This window comes from Macaca mulatta, chromosome 1 (assembly GCF_049350105.2).
Source record: "Macaca mulatta isolate MMU2019108-1 chromosome 1, T2T-MMU8v2.0, whole genome shotgun sequence".
Taxonomy (NCBI): domain Eukaryota; kingdom Metazoa; phylum Chordata; class Mammalia; order Primates; family Cercopithecidae; genus Macaca; species Macaca mulatta.
This window is the reverse complement of record NC_133406.1, coordinates 18230556-18250558: the sequence shown is the minus strand read 5'-3', so window position 1 is coordinate 18250558 and position 20003 is coordinate 18230556. Positions and strand designations below refer to the sequence as shown.

The 20003-nt window shown below is 46.3% G+C and overlaps 1 protein-coding gene across 7 annotated transcripts in view; it reads left to right on the top strand.

Moving 5' to 3' along the window:
- CAPN9 (calpain 9) overlaps positions 1–20003 on the top strand; it is a 75240-nt gene that overhangs the window by 39269 nt on the left and 15968 nt on the right. The window contains exons 13-20 of one of the 7 annotated variants that reach the window (XM_015126057.3): positions 242–322; positions 2831–2888; positions 4531–4595; positions 5093–5161; positions 5507–5585; positions 7829–7945; positions 10817–10875; positions 13719–14138. In XM_015126057.3, coding sequence (XP_014981543.2) covers positions 242–322; positions 2831–2888; positions 4531–4595; positions 5093–5161; positions 5507–5585; positions 7829–7945; positions 10817–10875; positions 13719–13745 — 555 coding nt within the window. In that variant the 3' untranslated portion in view covers positions 13746–14138. The other 6 variants (XM_077998850.1, XM_077998859.1, XM_077998847.1 and 3 more) reach the window with 6 other exon arrangements.

The window sequence follows — 20003 nt, the reverse complement described above, 5'->3', positions numbered from 1 at the left end:
GCCTCCTCGTCTGTAAGGCAAAAGGGCACCACAGGTCCAGCTAATAGAGTCCTTCTAGTCTCACCTTCTAAAGAGCCTTCATGAGAAAATGTTCCTCACGCTACAGGACACAGCTTGTGCACACCACATCAGGAGGGTGACATGGGGCTGGGCACAGAGGCTCCCGGCTTCTTTCCTGCTATTTTTGTCATGTTTCCTTTTTGTGGATCATTTTGTGCAAGTTTCTTCGGCTATTTTTTAGCCCCCAAAGCCAACTCCGCCTGACCAGGAGACAGAGGAGGAGCTGCGGTTTCGAGCTCTGTTTGAACAAGTCGCTGGTGAGGTAGGACACGCCCCGCTTCCATCTCCCCACTAGGCTGAGGGCCTGGGCCTGGCTTTCCAGCAAAGGGTTGCAGTTTTGGGGTTGGTCAGCAACATCGTCCCGAGGCATGATGGAGCTCATTGCAAAGACCAGCACTGATCACGGAGGGCCCGAAGACCACCCTGTTTACAGCATCTTTTACTTACACAGTCTGCGGCTGGGGATGGGGCTAGTGGAGGAGCTCAGAATGGACCCAGACACTTTGTTTTTTAGTTCTGTTTTGTTTTAGACAGGGTATCACTCTGTTGTCCTGGCTGGAGTGCAGTGGTATAAGCCTAAATCACTGCAGCCTCAAACTCATGGGCTCAAGAGATCCTATCGCCTCAGCTTCCTGAGTAGCCGGGATTATAGGCACATGCCATCATGCTTGGCTGATTAAAAAAAAAAAAGATAAAGAGTCTCACTATGTCACTCAGGCTGGTCTCAAACTCCTAGCCTCAAGCAATCCTCTGGCCTCAGCCTCTCAAAGTGCTGGGATTACAGGCATGAGCTACCACACCGGGCCCCAGGTGCTTTCTTTGGGAGGCTAGAGCAAGACTTGAAGAGGTAGCTCCTTTGAACTCTGCCTGAAAATCACTGTCATTAGAATACTCTGCTGTAGTAAAGGGGATCATGTTCAAGGAGGTTCCTATTCAATTGCAACTTCCTGTCCCCCACCCTATCCCAGTCCTTTCCACTGTTCAGCTTCTTTTTTGGGGACCCTGGATGGAGCCTCACACAGATCCAGGCTCTTCCTCCACCTGCTAGTCATGGGGGAGGGAAGTCTTTCTAGAAACTGCCCCACAGGTGCTCCCTTGGAGCCATAAATAAAATGAGCAGATGAACTAATTCATGTCAAAATGCTAATGACTCTATTAGCTTCCTGTGTTTCACTCAACTGGGGTTCCTGAATTATGAAAGGGGTCACCTGGAATGGTGATATCTAAACCTAGGTGCTGTCTAATGGTAGTATATTAGGCACTGCAATAAATAGGCAAGGCAGGGAGATTAGGGGACAACAGGATGGGATGGAGAAAAGGGGTGGCTCATGTGACTGCTTAAAGTACAGCAGGAAGCTGGCTGAGCGCAGCCCTGGGCGGGACGGAGCGTGGTGAGGGGGGAAGGCAGTGGTGACCTCCCTGCTCCAGGCGCTATCTGGAGCATGCTGGGTCAGACCCCGCATGACAGGCTCAGAGGAGTGAATGCGGGAGGGACAGGAGTTGTGAGATGGAGATCCAGGGTTTGCGAGGGAAGCGGGGAATGCTGCAGGAGTTTCAGTCGACCTTGATTAACAACCAGAAAAGTACCTCTAGAGTTCAGCCCTCCTCGACTCATGTCCTGCTTTTCTTCCAAGCAGTTGGATAACTTGGGCATGTGGCTCCATTTCTCTTTCCTCCTCTCTCAGTGGAGGCCTGGCTGGTGCAGTGCTTTCTCATCAACACCAAACATCCCAAACCCCCATTCCCCAGGCCCAGAGACTTCAGGGCGAACATGTGTTAGAAACACCCCACAGCATTCCACATGGCTAGTGCAAAACCCTGACCAAAATGAGGTCTGTGTCAGTGCTACTCAAACATGCATGTGTATAAAGTGACCTGGGCATCCTGGGAAAAAAACACAGATTCCTCATCAATAGGTCAAGAGCAGCCTGGGCAACATAGGGAGAGCCCGTTTCTGCAAAAATAATCAGCCCAGCATGGTGGTGCCTGCCTATAGTCCCAGCTACTTGGGAGGCTGAGGTAGGAGGATTGCTTGAGCATGGGAAATTGAGACTGCAGTCAGCTGTGGTCACAGCACTGTACTGCAATCTGGAGGACTGAGCAAGACCCTGTATCAAAAAAAAAAAAAACCTGAGACTCTCCGTTTCTAACCAGCTTCCGGGATGGGGGCTGCCGAGATTTCCTGGAGCACCTTAGATCCATGATTCTGAAATTCACCTTTATTCTTAATTCTAAATCATTCACCTTTATTCTTAATTCTAAATCAACCCCTAGGTCTTAAAAATAGGACCATATTCCCAGGTCCTCTGATTTCAAGAGTCCCTGGGGTAAGCCCCAGATGTGGGACTGTTTTAAAGCTCTCCAGGTGGTTCTACGGTGCAGAGGAAGACTCAATCTGGCCTTCCCAAACTACCTCCAACATAGGAACCATCTGAGGAGCTTAGGACAATTCTAGGAGCGGTTCTGACCCTCAGGGAAGTTGGGAAACCACTGCCTTGCCCTGCCCAGCTTTCCAGGTGCTTTCCTGGATTGAGACATCTCTCAAGTTAGGCTCTCTCCTAGTTGGGCTGGCATGTCCCTAAAACATGTGACATATGAGACGTGTAGTTGCAGCCACACAGGAGATAGGTACATCTGCCCAGAGCAGGGTCCTGAAGGCTGGCCTGTCACTTGAGCCAAATCAAGCTCAGAACTGATTTAAAACAAAAAAAAAAAAACTAAAAAAGAAGGTGCTGAGGGCTATAAAAAGCAATTGTCTCCACTTCAACAGGACATGGAGGTGACCGCAGAGGAACTTGAGTATGTTTTAAATGCTGTGCTGCGAAAGAGTAAGTGCTGCCCACATCAGGGTCCCAGGGCGCCTATGGAGGGACCAGCAACCACACTGCCTGAGTCCCCCCCAACCCCCCAGGCTCCCTGCTCCTCCCAGCCAACTTTTAAAATAGCTTTCATTGTTTCCTGATTCCAGAAATGATGCAGGTTTATAGTAGAAAATTCTTAAAAATGCAGAAAAGCCTAATGACAAAGATAATCACAAATGATCTCGCCACCATAAATAACCACTCTTAACATACGTGTATCTGCATGTATGTACATATGTGTCACATGTGTAGACATACAATGTTAGAACGTTTCATCACTCCAACAAGAAACCCTTTACCTGTTAACAGTGTTAGCCCTGTACCCATTTCCCCCAGCCCCAGGCAACCACTCATCTACTTTCTTTCTCTATAGATTCGATTTACATATTCTGAATATTTCATATAAAAGGAATCATAGGCTGAGAGCAGTGGCTCACACCTGTAATCCCAGCACTTTGGGAGGCCGAGACAGGCGGATCACCTGAGGCCAGGAGTTCAAGACCAGCCTGGTGAACATGATGAAACCCCGTCTCTACTAATAATACAAAAAAGAAAATAGCCAGGCATGGTGGCAGGCACCTATAATCCCAGCTACTTGGGAGGCTGTGGCAGGAGAATTGCTTAAACCTGGGAGGTGGAGGTTGCAGTGAGCCAAGATCGCGCCATTGCGCTCCAGGCTGGGCAACAGAGCAATACTCCGTCTCAGGGAGAAAAAAATGAATCATACGATATGTGGTCCTTTCTGACTGACTTTTTTCACATGGCATGATGTTTTCGAAGTCCATCCATGTATCAATGCCTCATTCCTTCTTATAGCCAAATAACATCGCATCGTATGGATGGGCCCTGTTCTGTTTATTCATTCATCTATTGGTGGCCATGTGGGTTGTTGCCAGTTTTTGGTCATTATGAATAATGCAACTGTAAACATTCCTGTACAAGTTTTTTGGGTGGGCATGTGTTTTCACTTCTCTTGGGTATATATTTATGAGGATGGTTCCATTACCATGCCACAGTCTATGGTTACATGGTGGCGTAACCATCCTCTTAACTATATGTTTAGTTAAGAGGATTGTTTAATTCTGTGTTTAATGTTTTTAAAAACTATCCAACTGTTTTTCTAAAGTGACTATTTCACATTTTCACCAGCAGTAGTATGGGAGTACAAATTTCTCCAACAAATTTAAATCCTGCCATTAAATAGGCTGCAAAAATATGATTCCTCAGGGTCATATAATAGTCCATTACATAGACATAGCCTAAAGTATTGACCGTGCCTTTCTATTGGTCATTATTTCACTTCCAAATTTTTGCCACTATAAATAATGTGATGACAAAAATCTTCATATGTAATTCTTTGCTCGGGATTCTTAGAACTAGAATAAATGGATGAAGGCGTATTCCCACTTTCATTGCTTTTTTCACATTTTGCCAATTTTCCTTCTGAAAGGTCATGTTAACTTCTACTCCCACCAGCATCATGAGACAGTAGCCACATCACAGCCTCCAGCAGCCCCGGCTTTAGCCACATTGTTGGGCTTTCAGCAGATGGGTACATAGGCTTATCTTATTGGAGTCAACCAAATTCAGCTTTCATGTGCAATTTCAGAAAAGGACATCAAATTCAAGAAGCTAAGCCTGATCTCCTGTAAAAACATCATTTCCCTGATGGATGTATCCTTCCAAATATTTGAACAGAAATAGACATGGATCCGGGCTTTAAGCACAGTAGAGTAATCTTTAATAGTTCAGACTCTCCAAGAACATGACATCCTTAGCCAGTAGAATAGTCTTCTTCGCAGAAAATAACCCAAAGCTGGGGGACCCCGAAGCTGAAATTGGATCAGAATCAAGATGCACAAGCCTGCCCAGGGGCAGGGGTGGGAAGCTTTTGAAGGAACTTGGGGGTCTTCTTGCCACTTTGGGATCCCGTCTAAGGGAACGGAATTCTGTTTTTGTGAACTTTCTGGGAGCACCCCCATCCCACCTCTGCCGTTTCCCCTCTTCAGAGATTTGTGGTTTAACCATTAAAACCACTTCCCCAGGGCCCCAAACCTGTGTCACCCAGGCCAGCCCATCAGCCCTCCCCGTCTGCAGTCCTAGAGCTGAGGTCCCACGAGGAGCCTCAGGCTGAAACGCTGCTCACGTCTCCCTTAACCCACACGGCACAGACCAGCGGGAATGGGAAGCTGGAGTTTGATGAATTCAAAGTCTTCTGGGACAAGCTGAAGCAGTGGATTGTATGTAACCTGGAGCAGGGCTTGGCCTCTAGGGGAACCTGTGCGCCTAGGGCGGAGGGGATTTAAAAAGGTGCAGCAGACTGCAGGCCAGAGTTGTATTCAGACAGGGGAGAAGGGAAAACAGCATCATGCTATTCCGATGCTTGTGGGAGTACCACCGTGCTTCCACCCAAGATGAAAAGGAAGACAAAAGGGAGACCCACTTCTTTTGGAAGGCCCAGTCCAACCGTGGCCTCTGCAGCCCCTGGAGGGTAGCTCCCCCGGGCTGGCTGTCACCCACTTGCTGCCATCGGCAATGCCTTTCAGGTGCGCTCCTCCTCAATGCCTCTGCTCTCCACCCTTTAGAACCTTTTCCTTCGGTTTGATGCTGACAAGTCCGGCACCATGTCTACCTATGAACTGCGGACTGCACTGAAAGCTGCAGGTAAAGAAAAGACTGGAATGCAGGTGGCTGACTGCATGCCAGGTACTGCCCATGGGCAACCTGAGCAGATGGCAGGTCTTCTCTCTGCTGCCCAGGAGGTGGGCCTCTGAGCCCAGTTGGTGCTTCTTAAGGTCATGGCCCTTGGAGTGGCAGCACCAGGGTTCAGACCCAAGATTCACTTGCTGACACCAGGGCCCTCATTTTAAACTGCTGTGAACACTGGTAGAAACTTTTTAAATGTGTCTGCTAAAACTGAACTTGGCCTGCCCTCTGGAGGCCTCATAGCCTCTGACCGTGTTTTCTGGCCCAGTACTTAACACATAGCTGTTTGGTGGCAAGCTGCAGTGATTCCAGATGTCTCATTTCTGCTCTCAGATGGTGGTTATTGTGGATGAGACAGAGCATGCAGCGCGCATGGTTTGTGGGCGGCACGCCCCTCTGCCACCTGTGGCCCGGCCCCGGGCTTTATCAGCAGCAGACTCTGAATCCAAACCGAAGACTGCATCATAGTTTACACCCTGCTCCCCTTCCCGAAGGCTGGGCTCCAGGTGGCGTTTCCCACCCTTGTCTGGGGTTGGATGGCCGTCGGCCTCTGTGTGGTCCCATGTCCTGCACACACAACCGTAGTTTCCATGGGTGCTCTGCAGACCTCCCGCCCGCCGGGCCGCCTGTGCTGCTCACCAAGCACACCTCACAGACAGGGGCCTCCTGAACCTTTTAAAGTGGGTTCCCTCCCAGGGAAAGCAAAATCTGGAAACATGTCCAGGCTCAGGCCTGATAAAAGGATGAAGTATACACGGCCAGGACCATCTCAGGTCCTATGTCAGGGAGAAGAAAATCAGATGATTTACAAATGAGCAAAGTGCCAGGCTGAGAAGGGCGCCTGATTTTCTTAGGGGGTGATGACTCTGTTTCCAGGGTAGGAGAAGGAACTGAGCAGGGGACAAAGGGAGCGCTCAGAGAGGAGGGGCATGGCTGTGTCTTTCCTACCCTGACGTAGCGTAGGGGAGATCGCCTCTCATCCCCCTGCTCTAGCCCCAAACACCAGGATTCTGGCCAAGGCCGGCTGCCAGCACTGCCGTGCAGGCTCCAGAGACTCTGCGCTCTGCGCCTGACCCGCCTGCTCCTCCGCTGGAATTACAAAGAAGCAGAAAGACCCCGGGTGGATTTCTGAACAATCCTGTGAACACCTCCTAGAAAGCGAACATGTAGACCAAAATGAAAGGGGGAAAGAAATCACCTCTAAGGGCAATGATGAGAAATCAAAGCACTGGCCAGGTGTGGTGGCTCACGCCTGTAATCCTAGCACTTTGGGAGGCCGAGGCGGGTGGATCACGAGGTCAGGAGTTTGAGACCAGCCTGTCCAACATGGTGAAATCCTGTCTCTGCTAAAAATACAAAAATTAGCCAGGTATGGTAGCGGGCGCCTGTAGTCCCAGCTACTCAGGAGACTGAGGCAGGAGAATCGCTTGAAATTGGAAGGCGGAAGTTGCAGTGAGCCGAGATCACGCCACTGCGCTCCAGCCTGGGAAAAAAAAGCAAAATTCCATCTCAAAAAAAAAAAAAAAAAAATAGAAGCACTAAATATTGGATCTAGAAAGAACTTCACTTTGTCTAAACCCCTCACTTGACAATGAGGAAACCAAAGCCCAGAGAACTGAACCCGTATGCCATGGCTGGAGCAGTGCCAGGGCTCAGATCCAGGCCTCCTGGCCTGGCGTTCTTCCCCCATCGTGGGTGTGTAGGAATGGGCCCCTCACACAGTGTCATTCACCGTGGGCAGCAGCATCCCCTCTGAGAAACGTTCTAGAGCCACAGCTGGAAGTGACCTGAGACACAGAACACGAGGGGAGGCCGGTGTAGGAATGAGTGTGGGGCTCAGACACCACCAGTGTTAAGTTCCCCCAAACGAAGCTTCCTGTAAAGTCAGCGAGACCCTATGGGTGACATGGGTGTCAAAACTAAGATCGTGAACTCACTAAACTCGGAAGCCATTAAACACAGAAAGCATGCCTGAGAGTCCCCCGCACACTCGCCCCTGCACTGCAGATTCACGCTTTCACACGGCATTCACACCAAGGACAGCAGTCCCACTGGGTGTGGGGACCCCAGCTTTGAGGAGTGAAACAGTGGCTCCCCCTTCTGAGGCCTCCCCTCGGCTGCCTGGGAGCTCCCTCAAAGGTGCAGACTCACCTCGGGGCTCGGATACGGCGGGTCCTGGGTCTCCTCCTTCATCTCCACAGGCTTTCAGCTGAGCAGCCACCTCCTACAGCTGATCGTGCTCAGGTATGCGGATGAGGAGCTCCAGATGGACTTCGATGACTTCCTCAACTGCCTGGTCCGGCTGGAGAATGCGAGCCGTAAGTGTCCAGCGAGGCTGAGGGTGCACTCGGGGTGGCAACTTCAGTCACCCTCCGTGAGCGCGTGGGAAACAGCCTGGTGAAAGTAATGGCAAAGACAGACCACAGAGAGCCATGGTCTGATGCGTGCGGACCTGTGGGCCTCTGCCGTTAGCTAAAGAGCAGAATGTGCCAGCCTCCCCTGCAGCGTGTTTCTTGGCATCGCCTTTCTTTATACATTCGTAGTGCCTCTGGGAGGATGATGGCGTGGGGCAGGTTTGTGCCTTGTGTTTGAGGAAAGGTTCAATTTCAGGTTAAATCCCATCATAACATATAGAAACAGGAGAATCTCTGTCCCTCCTCCCCACCTCCCCACCCTGTAAGCCCTAGACATTAACCCAGTTACCTTAAACAAGATTTATTACACCACAAATAGAGAGAGACTATGTGCCCGTGAGCTTCAGTGTTTGCAGTTTATTGTCATAGCCATCCTGCCCCTCACAGGTGGCTTTGAAGGTGGGGCTGAATGAAGCATGTCCAGGGCCTGTAACTCAGCACCGGGGTGACTACGAGGACATGCCCTCTGTGCAGGTGCCAAGGGACCCATGCCCCCAAGGGTGCCTCATGCTTGGTTTAATGCTCTAGCGTTTTCATCTTGAAAGTCTTAATAACATAGGAGCGGGAGGCCCCGCGTTTCCATTTTGCCCTGGGCCTCACAAATTATGCAGCTGATCCTGCTTGGTATTTTCTAATCTATGTTCCATAGGCCACTTCGAGGTATGAATACTTGATTGAAAAAAAAAAAAAAAAAAAGGCAAGGGGCTGGGCACGGTGGCTCACGCCTGTAATCCCAGCACTTTGGGAGGCTGAGGCAGATGGATCATGAGGTCGGGAGCTCAAGACCAGCTCATAGTGAAATTCTGCCTCTACTAAAAATACAAAAAATTAGCCGAGCATGGTGGTATGCACCTGTAATCCCAGCCACTCAGGAGGCTGAGACAGGAGAACGCCTTGAACCTGGGAGGCGGAGGTTGTAGTGAGCTGAGATTGTGCCCCTGCACTCCAGCCTGGGTGACAGTGCGAGACTCCATCTCAAAATAAATAAATAAATAAATAAATAAATAAATAAATAAATAAAATTAAAATTAAAAGGTGAGGGCTGTGACCCTCGGTTATCAGCATGACAGCTCCCTCTGCTTCTTTGGTAATAGAACACTAATTTCTTGCTTGAAGCACAGCCCCTCTAGACTCTAAGCTCCAGGAGAGCCATAATTTATGGACAATCAATGAATATGTGTTGATTAAGAGATGATGAGAGAAAACCACAGAGAGATCAGCAGGCCCCAAAGGGGCTAGTATATCAAGCCAGGAGACTGGGCTTTCCCTAGGGGTTACTGGTAGCTAGTGAGAGGTGCGTCCTAGAAAGACCCCATCTGAAAGAGAATCACTCATTAGACTTACAGGGTGGTCAGAGCTGACCCTAGAAATAATGAGATTTGCTAGTTTCTCTTCTCTCAATTGCTCTTTCCCTTTCTAAACCACCCAGGCTTAATCCTTCCCAGCAAGAGGGGTGGGAGTGCCTCAGCTTGTTCTTATAATAGAGGAATATTATAGGCTTAACACCTTCCACCCTGGGATCCTCACATTAGATTCGCCTGGAGGACTTTTACAATTACCAAGGACGGAGCTTTACTCCAGTATTATTTTAACTTTTTATTGTAAAAATGTCAACCCTCCACTTAGATATAAAGAATCATAATAGGTTCCCATGCACCTCACACCAGCACTTCTCAAACTTTGCTATACATTACAATCTCCAGGGGTGCCTAAAGAAATGTTGATGACCAGGCTGCACAATTGACCAATTCTATTAGAATCTCAGGGGTGGCACACAGCATTGGGAGTTATACAAATTCGCCAGGTGTTTCCAGACCTTTACACCCAACCTCAAAAATTATCATCTTGCTGACTTTTTCCTTGTGCTCCCGCAACACACACTTTTTTCCCCTAAATAATTTAATAGCAGATCTCAGAAACTCTGTCCATTCATCTGACTATCTCAAGCTGACAGACTTGTTTTTAGCATCATCATCATGCCATTTCCATGCCTAACAAAATTCTCAGCAAACCCTCAATGTTCTCTAGTGCCCAGTCCATGCCCAAATCTCCCAGGCCACCTTTTTACAGTTGCTTGGTTGACTCAGGATCCACATAAGACTCAGTCACCATGTTTGGTTGTTGGTTCTCTTCCATTTCCTGTGTTCAGTGACGGTCCCCCCCCTCCCCCCGCTTTCGGTTGTATTGTTAAAGCTGCCTGTGAGATTCTCAAGTGAAGCCAGGGCTAATTGGCCTAACCTCATCTTCTGAAGGTGAGGAGGCTGAGGCCCAGAGACAGCAGTGACTTGCTCAGATGACACCATGTGGTAGACCCAGCCTCCGGCTCAGTGCTGGCATGCTCTCCTGTGCCGCTGGACTCCTCCTGTCCTGTGACAGCACCCACGGCCCCTTCCTACAAGGGCGAGACTAACAACTTTCAGATTCATGCAAAACTTTAGGTATACGTGCTTTTTTTCTGAGGCCCATGGATTTCAAGGGCCCTGTACCCCGCAGAAGGTTAAGATAGGGGAGTTGCTTTGGCTCCAGGAGCTGCTGGCCGGCTGACTGGCTTAGGTGACACTGGCTTGCTACAGGACTGGAGACCTCCATCCATTCAGAGAAGTTCCCCTTTAGCCGGCCCGAGTCCTGCCGCCATCCTTAATGAAAGTCCTTGTTTACCACCAGATGGAGCAGCTTCCCCACAGGCTCCAGTGAAAGGCCCTTTGGTCACTGGGAAACAAACTTGGTAAAGGAATTTTCTTTAAAAGGATGCCTTTCCCCCGTCTCTCCTATCAGGGGTGTTCCAGGCTCTCAGTACGAAGAACAAGGAGTTCATTCATCTCACTATAAATGAGGTACGGCCAATCCAGACCCTCTGCTCAGGGACCCAGCCAGGGCCCGGCAGAGTCCAAGCTCCATAAATGTTTGCCGAACCCATGATTTCATGCGAGGCCTGATATCTAGCTGTGGGAGTGATTACAACAAAATAGCTAATATTTTTGAGATACTACTTATTAAGTAATCAATTGAGCTATTACAATAATTCTGTGAGCTAAGTACCAATAGTATCCCCATTTTGCAGGGTGGAAACTGAGGCATAGAGAGATTAATCACCTTGACTTGAGTGAGTGAGCAGACTCTGCCTTCTTGTCCTTCTCTTCCTTCTGTCATTTGGGTAACTTAGCCTGCCTGCCTTCCAGCTGCCAGTTTGCTCACTCTCACTTGCTCATGTTGTCCTGTGGTTCCCATGATGCTCCCCCCAACTCTGACAAGTACAAAACTGGTCAGTTACCGGGGTCATCATAGCAATGATGGGGGTGGGAGACAATGGGTCCGAGTGTCAGAGGCGTGGGAGAAGGATTCCAGGGGGTTTCAATCACCCCCTCCCCAGAGGATCCCCGTGGACCCCGTCTGCTCAGATGGTGGTCCATGGGCCAGCAGCAGCGCAGATATCACTTAGGAGAGAGCGTTGGAAATGCGGAGTGCCAGGCCCTGCCCTAGACCTGCTGAATGGAAGTCGCCTTTCACAGGACCCTAGTGATTCCTGTGCACATAAAGCTTGAGAACGCTCTTGAGACATTCTCCTGCCCAAAGACAGAGGGAAACCTGTGGAGCAGCTTCCTTCAGTGGTTTCTGTAATTTTTATCTCCCTTTTCCTTCTTTCCCTCCCTGTATCTCTCTTTCTAGGTCTGCTTTCTCTTCTACCTAACAACACTAAAGCCAAGCAGCCCGTGGCTCCGACCCAATCTCTGGGGTTTCTCCTCTCCACCAGTTTCCATGCTCACACTCACAGTTAGCTCATTTCCAAATTCAGTAGTAACATTGGGTTTGGATAACATTTTATTGAATATTTGAAGACGAAGAGCTTGATGACAGTATGTGTTTTAGAGGATTGTACCTCCTCCCCTATTTTGTGCTCTGATTTCGATTGATTAGGCTGCTCTGCGCCTCGGTTTAACCATTTACAGAAAGAGACATAGGCCTTAATATATTACACCAAAAGTTTTGCTTTATAATAATATCATATAATTTGGCAATTATGTTGACTCGTCACTAATTTTCTCAAGTGTGTATCTCAGATCCCTGGATGCATTATTATTTCATTGAAAACAGAAACTGGGCATTTTTCTTCTCTAGTTTTGTCTTTCACCTTCAGCATGTAGGACACATGTAATAACTATACCTCCTTTGATCACTCCAAGATTCCAAAGAAAGATGTGCACACTCAAACTATTCTATTATGAAAATAAGAGGAAGCTGGGCATGGTGGTGTGCACCTGCAGTCCCAGCTATTTGGAAGGCCTAGGCGGGAGGATTGCTTGAGGCCAGGGGTTTGAGGATGCAGTGAGCTATGATCTCGCCACTGCACTCTAGCCTGGATGACAGCGATAGCAAGACCCTGTCTCTTAAAAAAGAAAGAAAGAAAACAAGAGAGACCCCTAGGTCCACCTTTATTTATCATTTACTTTAAGGTAAATGATAAGTAATGTCACTAAAAACCATGAAAAGTGTGATGGCTGTCCCTGGTCCACAGTGGAAAGAGAGAGTGGGAAAGTTTGTTACTCAGTGGCCTCCTGGCTAGTCAAGGGCTCCAGAGCACCAGCAGCATGGAGGAAGTACTCCAGTGCTGCAGATTCAAGGTGGAAGTGTGGACATCTCCAACCCAAGTGTCCACAGGTGTAGGGACTGGAATGGGTTCCTACTCTGTCCCATATCATCACTTTGCAGGACAACAGGGAAAACCATTGCATTCTCTCCCTCTAAACCTACCATCCTTACATCTGGCTGCATGCTAGCATCACCTGGGGAGATTTAAAAATTCTGATACCCCAGCCACTCCCCAGATTGATTAAATTTGAATCTCTAGGGGTGAGGCCCAAACATTGTTGTTGTTGTTTTTAAATCCCCTTGGTGAGTCCAGTGTGCAGCCAAGTTGAAGTATCCATGTTTTAAAGTCTCTCTCCTTCTCCCCTGACCCATCCCAGGAAGCAATAGGAGCTTTTCCTGGCTGAATTGGCCTCACCTACAGTCACTTTCCTAAAAGAGCCTGTGCACTTTTTGTTACAGTAACCCCCATACTATATATGCTGTGCCCAGGAAGGAGGACAGAGAAGGGAGAAAAAAACCATCTCATATAATCATGTTGCCCCAAGTCACCATGCTGTGACAAGCAAGCTGTTGGGAAGGAGGAGGCAGGGTGGACTCAGGAGGGAAAATGAGGAGGAATTCCATGCTACTTCTTCAGCTCACTTGTAACACCCACCGGCTTCAGAACCTGCTTCCACTTCCTGCAGCCCCTCCGTGGTGGAGGGCCACCTCTCTCCCAAAGGTGAGAGGACCCCTCATCAACAAGGAAAAGGCACTTAATACTGCCCTGCCCAAGAGGCCTCAGCAAGGCTGTCTTCTTAACAGGGAGAAAGCACATTTTCCCGTCTCTGTCTTACCATCTGTGCTTGATGTGAGCTCACTCGGAAAGGACTCAGAACCTCCAGAAAATGTCAAGTGCTGAGAATTCATTTATTTTTTTTAAATGGTTTCCTGTTGAGACAGGCATCCAAGTTGGCAGGCAACATGATCAAATAGCAGATCTCCTGTGATGTCAGCAAATTGGGGCCACTCCTGAGGCTGAGGCTGGAAGGGACATGGAAGGACAACAACCCCTCATATCTCTCTCTCTCCCCCCCCCCCCCACCCCCAGTTCATCCATTTGACAATGAACATCTGAGGCTGCCTTGTAGAGATGCAGCCTGCCCAGCTGAATCTTGGCTTCTGGACCTTGACCTTCAGAACTTCTGGTGTGGAACCATTACGCCCAGTGCTCACTCCCCTCTCATCGTCAGGCCTTCTCCCTTCTCCATCTTGATCTGGGAAGAATGAAATGAACTCAGCTACACTCTCTGATTTTGTGCTACTCCTTTGTAAAGTCACTGCCTTAAGGTGGCTGATGGCGCCACCTATGCCTTACATCCAGGTTCAGGCATCGCTAGCTTTCCCACACTCTACTTTCCTTACTTCCTTCCGTTAAGAATCACTCAGAGTTCTAATGCACAGAATCCTGGCTTCCATGTAGCTCCAGTCATTGTGATCAGACATCCTTTATAAATCATGTTTTTATAAATGTGTGTGTGGAATAAGATGAGGGGGAAATGGGGTGAGGTCATAATTTAGCATTTCTGCATCATAAGTGTGCTTCCTTATCGGGGAAGACATCAGGTAGTTCCGATAATTGGACAAGAGTGGATCTCTGATAAGAGTGGATCAAGGTGACAATCTCTATCTCCTCCTACAAGAGGTAGTAACTAAAACAGTCATTATCCAGTCCAGACATTCTTTGTGTCTGAAGACTTTGGGTCAGAAAAGCTGAATGCTGTTATTTCTTCTCAAGGAATCCAGATTCTGGTGAGGTTTGATCTTACTCATCCTCAACATGATGGGGGAAAACAGAACAGAGAATTCTCATTATAGCTCATTAGTGCTAAATAGGAGAATCCACTGAACTGCAATAATGGGAGGTAACATGAGAAGATACTGGCCCAATACACGCCAAGCCCCGCATTCTTGCTGGTACACTTGTAGCAGATGAGGTGGAGGATGGGAGCGGGAGATGCCAAGAGGGAAGGAGGGAGAATTGTTGGGATGAAGATCAAGTTAGAAGTGGAGGCCAAGCGTGGTGGCTTACACCTGTAATCCCAGCACTTTGTGAGGCCAAGGTGGGCAGATCACCTGAGGGCAGGAGTTCAAGACCAGCCTGGCCAACGTGGCAAAACCCCATCTCTACTAAAAATACAAATATTAGCTGGGCGTGGTGGGGGGCGCCTATAATCCCAGCTACTTGGGAGGTTGAGGCAGGAGAATCACTTGAACCCAGGAGGCGGAGGTTGCAGCCTGGGCGACAAGAGCGAGACTCAGTCTCAAAAAAAAAAAAAAGAAGTGGCGCTTCATCAGAACCCTGTCCCTGATAGTGGCCAAGGCACCATGATCTTCTCCTTTACCTTCCAGCCCTTCCCTGGGTTCACACAGCAGTGGATGCAAGACAAGCGCTCTCTCTCAGGAGCAGGCTTAGGACCAAGGTTCTGTGCTGGGGCATGCCAGTACGACCCCAGACATGCCATCTCCTGTGCTCGGCCTGTGCCCACTCTCATCGGTGCACACTGCTGCCATATTGTTTGTTAGATGTTGTGAACACTAGCCCTGCTCACAGGTAAAACTTGGAAGGGGACTCAGCTTCTGAGCTCCTTTTTCTAGTGTCACTCCCACAGGGTGCTTCTCGGCCTTTATATCCAGGAGCACGTAACTGTCTCTCACTGATTTTTCCTGTGCTTGAAAGGTACCCAGGAAATGAAGTTTATGAACTTGGTGTCCTGTTTTCTTTCCATCCATATGTCCCTGGGAAAGTTATTAACCTCTCTGAGACTTAGTTTCCTCCACTCATGAGGATGGTAATTTCTGCCTCACTGAGGTCTTATGATGAATATATGAAATTGTAAGTAAGTAGAAGGTGCCTGGCACAGTACTTGACACATAACAGGCACTCAGCGCAACTAAGGCCCACTGTTGTGAACCAGTGTTTTCTTAAATGTCTAAAAGAGTTAGATACTATCACATGCTTTCGGTTTATCTCTGTTCTTCAATGCAAGAATTCAAGAATTATAGAACCATCAGTCTTGAAGGACAGTTCAATAGGGCTCTAGAGAATATTATATGATCATGAGTTGAGAACAAAAAACGCGTATGAATTTAGCTTCTATTTGTTTCTGAATTATATGGTCTGATACTGATACCCAGAAACAAAAGAAGATGTTTTACATGCATGAGTTTGATTGACTATAATTAGAGTGATTTTGTAGCTTATAATTCAAACCAACAGCTTTTGAGTGTGAAAGGAATAATATTAGTTATTACACCAGGACAATAGATGTAAACTGGAGCTGTCTTAGGAAAATTGCGATTTATGGCCATTCACATTATGTCTATCACCACCTGTGTAATATATGCTTTAGGTCTTGGCACCAAAAAATTCATGCCCTGCTACCTTTAAATTAAACAGTGGCTGGGCATGGTGGCTCCTGCCTGTAATCCCAGCACTTTTGGAGGTCAATGCAGGCAAATCACGAGGTCAGGAGTTCAAGACCAGCCTGGTCAATATGATGAAACCCCATCTCTGCTAAAAATACAAAAATTAGCTGGGTGTAGTGGCGCGTGCCTGTAGTCCCAGCTACTCGGGAGGCTGAGGCAGAAGAATCGCTTGAACCCAGGAGGTGGAGGTTGCAGTAAGCCAAAATGACACCCCTGCACTCCAGCCTGGGCGACAGAGCAAGACTCCATCTCAAAAAAATTAAAAATACAATTAAAAAAAAGAAAACAAAACAAAATTAGCTGGGTGTGGTTGTGCAGCCTGTAATCACAGCTACTAGGGAGGCTGAGGTACGATCACTTGAACCCAGGAGGCGGAGGTTGCAGTGAGCCGAGATCATGCCACTGCACTCCAGCCTGGGTGACAGAATGAGACTCTCTCAAAAATAAAAATAAAAATTAATTAATTAAACAGTAGTATACGCGAGCTATCTAACGCTATTGCTTCACACCAAAATCACACGAAACACAAAGAGAAACACACCTAGACACATCAAAGTCAAACTGTTGGGAAAAAAAGAGAAAATCTGAAAAGCAGCTTGAGAAAAATGACTCATCATGAACAGGGAACAATGCAATTAGCAACTGACTTCTCATCAGAAATGATAGACGAGAGAAGGCAGTAGAATGACATTCCAAGTGCCAAAGGAAAAATCTTTCAATCAAGAATTCTATTTTTCCACTAGAACGGCAAAAATGAAGGCACGATAAAGATATTCCCAGTTAAACAAAGACTGAAAAAATTCATTATTAGCTGACCTGCCACTGAAAAAATATTAAAGGATGTATTTCAGGGTGAAAGGAAATAAAACTAGATGAGACTGTGGATCTGTAGAAAGAAATGAAGAGCACTCAAAAGGATATCTCTCGGTAAATATAAAAGACTATATAAACACGTGTTATCTTCCATTCTAATTTTGTTTGAGGGAAGACATTAGATGATATAAAGCATTAATTATTGCACTGTATTGTTGGATTTATAACAATAGAGAGATATAAAGGAGAGGGGAAGAAACAAAGTATTGAAGCAATATTTCTGTATTTTCTTAGAATTAAGTCAGTATTACCTCAGGTAAATTAAGATGCAGATTGTAATCTACAGAGCAACCACTAAGAAAATAACTCAAAAATACAGTACAACAGCAGAGGAATCAAAGTAGAATACTTAAAAAAAAAAAATGTTTAGCACAAAAGCAGTAAGGGAAGAATAGATTTTAAAAATAAGACATAGAAACAAAATGGCAGACCTTAATCCAGCCATGCTGATAATTATATTAAATATGAATAAACACTACAATCAAAAGGCAGTGATTGTCAAAATGGATAAAAAAGCAAGATTCAATTGGATACTGTCTACAAGAGATACTTCACACAAAAAGACAAAAGTTGAAAGTAAAAGGATGAAAAAGAGAGTACCATGCAAATACTGGCAATAGGAGAGCTTGAGTGCCTACATCAATATCTGAGAAAATAAAATTTAAGACAAGAAATATAATTGGAGACAAGAAATGATATTACAGTATTATAAAGGGTCAATTCATTAAGAATATATAATAATTACAAGTGTAATGGTACCTAATAGCAGAGTCTCAAAATTATGAAGCAAAAATTGATATAATTAAAAGAAGAAATGGATTATTTAGACTTAACAATTGTAGTTAGAGAGTTCAATAACCCATTAACCCATTTTTAATAACTGATAGAACAACTATTCAGAAAATTAACAAGGAAATAGAAGACATGAACAACACTATCAACCAACTTGACTAACTGACATTCATAGAACACTCTTCCCTCAAGTAATGAATGCACATTTTTTCAAAAGCACATGGAACATTCTCCAGGTTAGACCACATACTAGACCATAAAACTAATTTTTAATATATTTAAAAGAATTTAAATCACTCGGAGTATGTTCTCCAGCCACAAAGGAATTAAAATAGAAACAAAAATAAGTTTGGGAAATCCTCAAATTTTAGAAATTAACACATTTCTAAATAACTATGGGCTGAAGAGAAAAATTACAATGGAAATTAGAAAGATTTTGAACTGAATGAAACAAAAATAAAATATACTATGTATTTACACATGTCTATACACATCAACATTAATAGGATGAAGCTAAAGCAGGACTTAGAAAAGCCGAATGTTCTCAAAACAATAATTTAAGCTTCCATCTTAAGATTAGAGAAAGAGAGAAGCAAATTAAACCTTAAAAGGAAAGAAATAAAGACTAAAGCAGAAATCAATTGACTAGCAAAGAGAAAAATAATAGAGAACATCAAAGAAATGAAAAGGTGATTCTTAAAAAAGATTGCAAAATTGATAAACTTTTAACTAAACTGACCAAGAAAAAAAAGAGAAAACACAAATTAACAATCAAGAATCTAAGAGCAGGCATCACTGCTGACCCATCAGAAATTAAATGAATGATAAGTGAATGTTTTAAACAACTTTATGTCAACAAATTAGACAACTTAGATGGAATGGAAAAAATCCTAGAAAAAGATAAATTACCAGAACTACCTTCAGAGAATACTGAAAATCTGAATAGACCTATGCATTAGTCCACTGTCACACTCTAATAAAGACATACCTGAGACTGGTTAATTGGTAAAGGAAAGAGATTTAGTTGACTCACAGTTCAGCATGGCTGGAGAAGTCTCAGGAAACATATAATCATGGTGGAAGGTGAAGGGGAAGCAAGGTACCCTCTTCACAAAGCAGCAGGAAAGAGAAGTGCCAGCAGGGGAAATGCAAGACACTTATAAAACCATCAGATCTCATGAGACTCACTCATTACCATGACAACAGCATGGGGGAAACTGCCCCCATGATTCAATTAATCTCCACTTGGTCCTGCCCTTGACATATGGGGATTATAAGGATTAAATTCAAAGTGAGATGTGGGTGGGGACACAGAGCCAAACCATATCAACCTACAACATGAAACATATCATACCATATCAACCTATAACATTTTGGTCCTGAGACCAAATCCTTTGGACAGTGCCTGGAGAGAACCTCAAGTCGTAGTCATGTTTATCTGAAATACAGAGCATGCCTCCAGGCTCCTCTCCACCCTGTGCTGTGCAGAGCTACGCAGTGCACTGAGGGGCCAGGGCTTCAGAAAGCACAGAGCATGTGACCTGGTTGGCAGAGGTACCCGGTTCATTGGTGCCAGCCCAATTCAGTGTACTGGATCATTAGTAGAAACAAAGAACCATTCTACTGAGAGCCAAGACCGCCTGCCAAGTACCAGTGTGAAGGCTGCCTCGTCACCACAGCTGTGAATCAAGAGTAGGCTGTGCTTGCTACTGATGCCAGCCTGGGGCATTTTCCCAGCCCCACAGTGCCTTTCTGAGTGGGAGGAGAGGCAGAGGGTGAGACTCTCCTTGGCGCCTGAACAGTGCCTCTGATGGAAGAACGTAGCTCAGTGATAGTCCCGAGGAGGTTTATTGGTTCATTATCAGTAGGACTCTCCAAGGAAAGGGAACCACTGAACCATATGGAGCAACTGCAGGATCATGTAATGGAAGCAGCACTGAACCTAGAGTTTGAGTCCTGTATTCCAGTCTAGAACTTACCTCCAGCTAGCTGTGTGGACTTAACCATATCACTTAACCTCTTTGGGCCACCATGCACCTTGCAATTGTGTGCCTCTTTCTCTTCCTCTGGGAACTAGAAGGCCAGATCAAGTGTGGCTCAGTCCTGGTCTAACTGGACGGATGGAGAGAAGGTAGCAGAAGTGGGGCCAGCAAGCCTGAGAATTCATCTGATTCTCTGACAGCTCAGAGTTATGAGAAGAATGTGGTCATGCAGAAGATTCTCTGTAGACCACATCAGGACC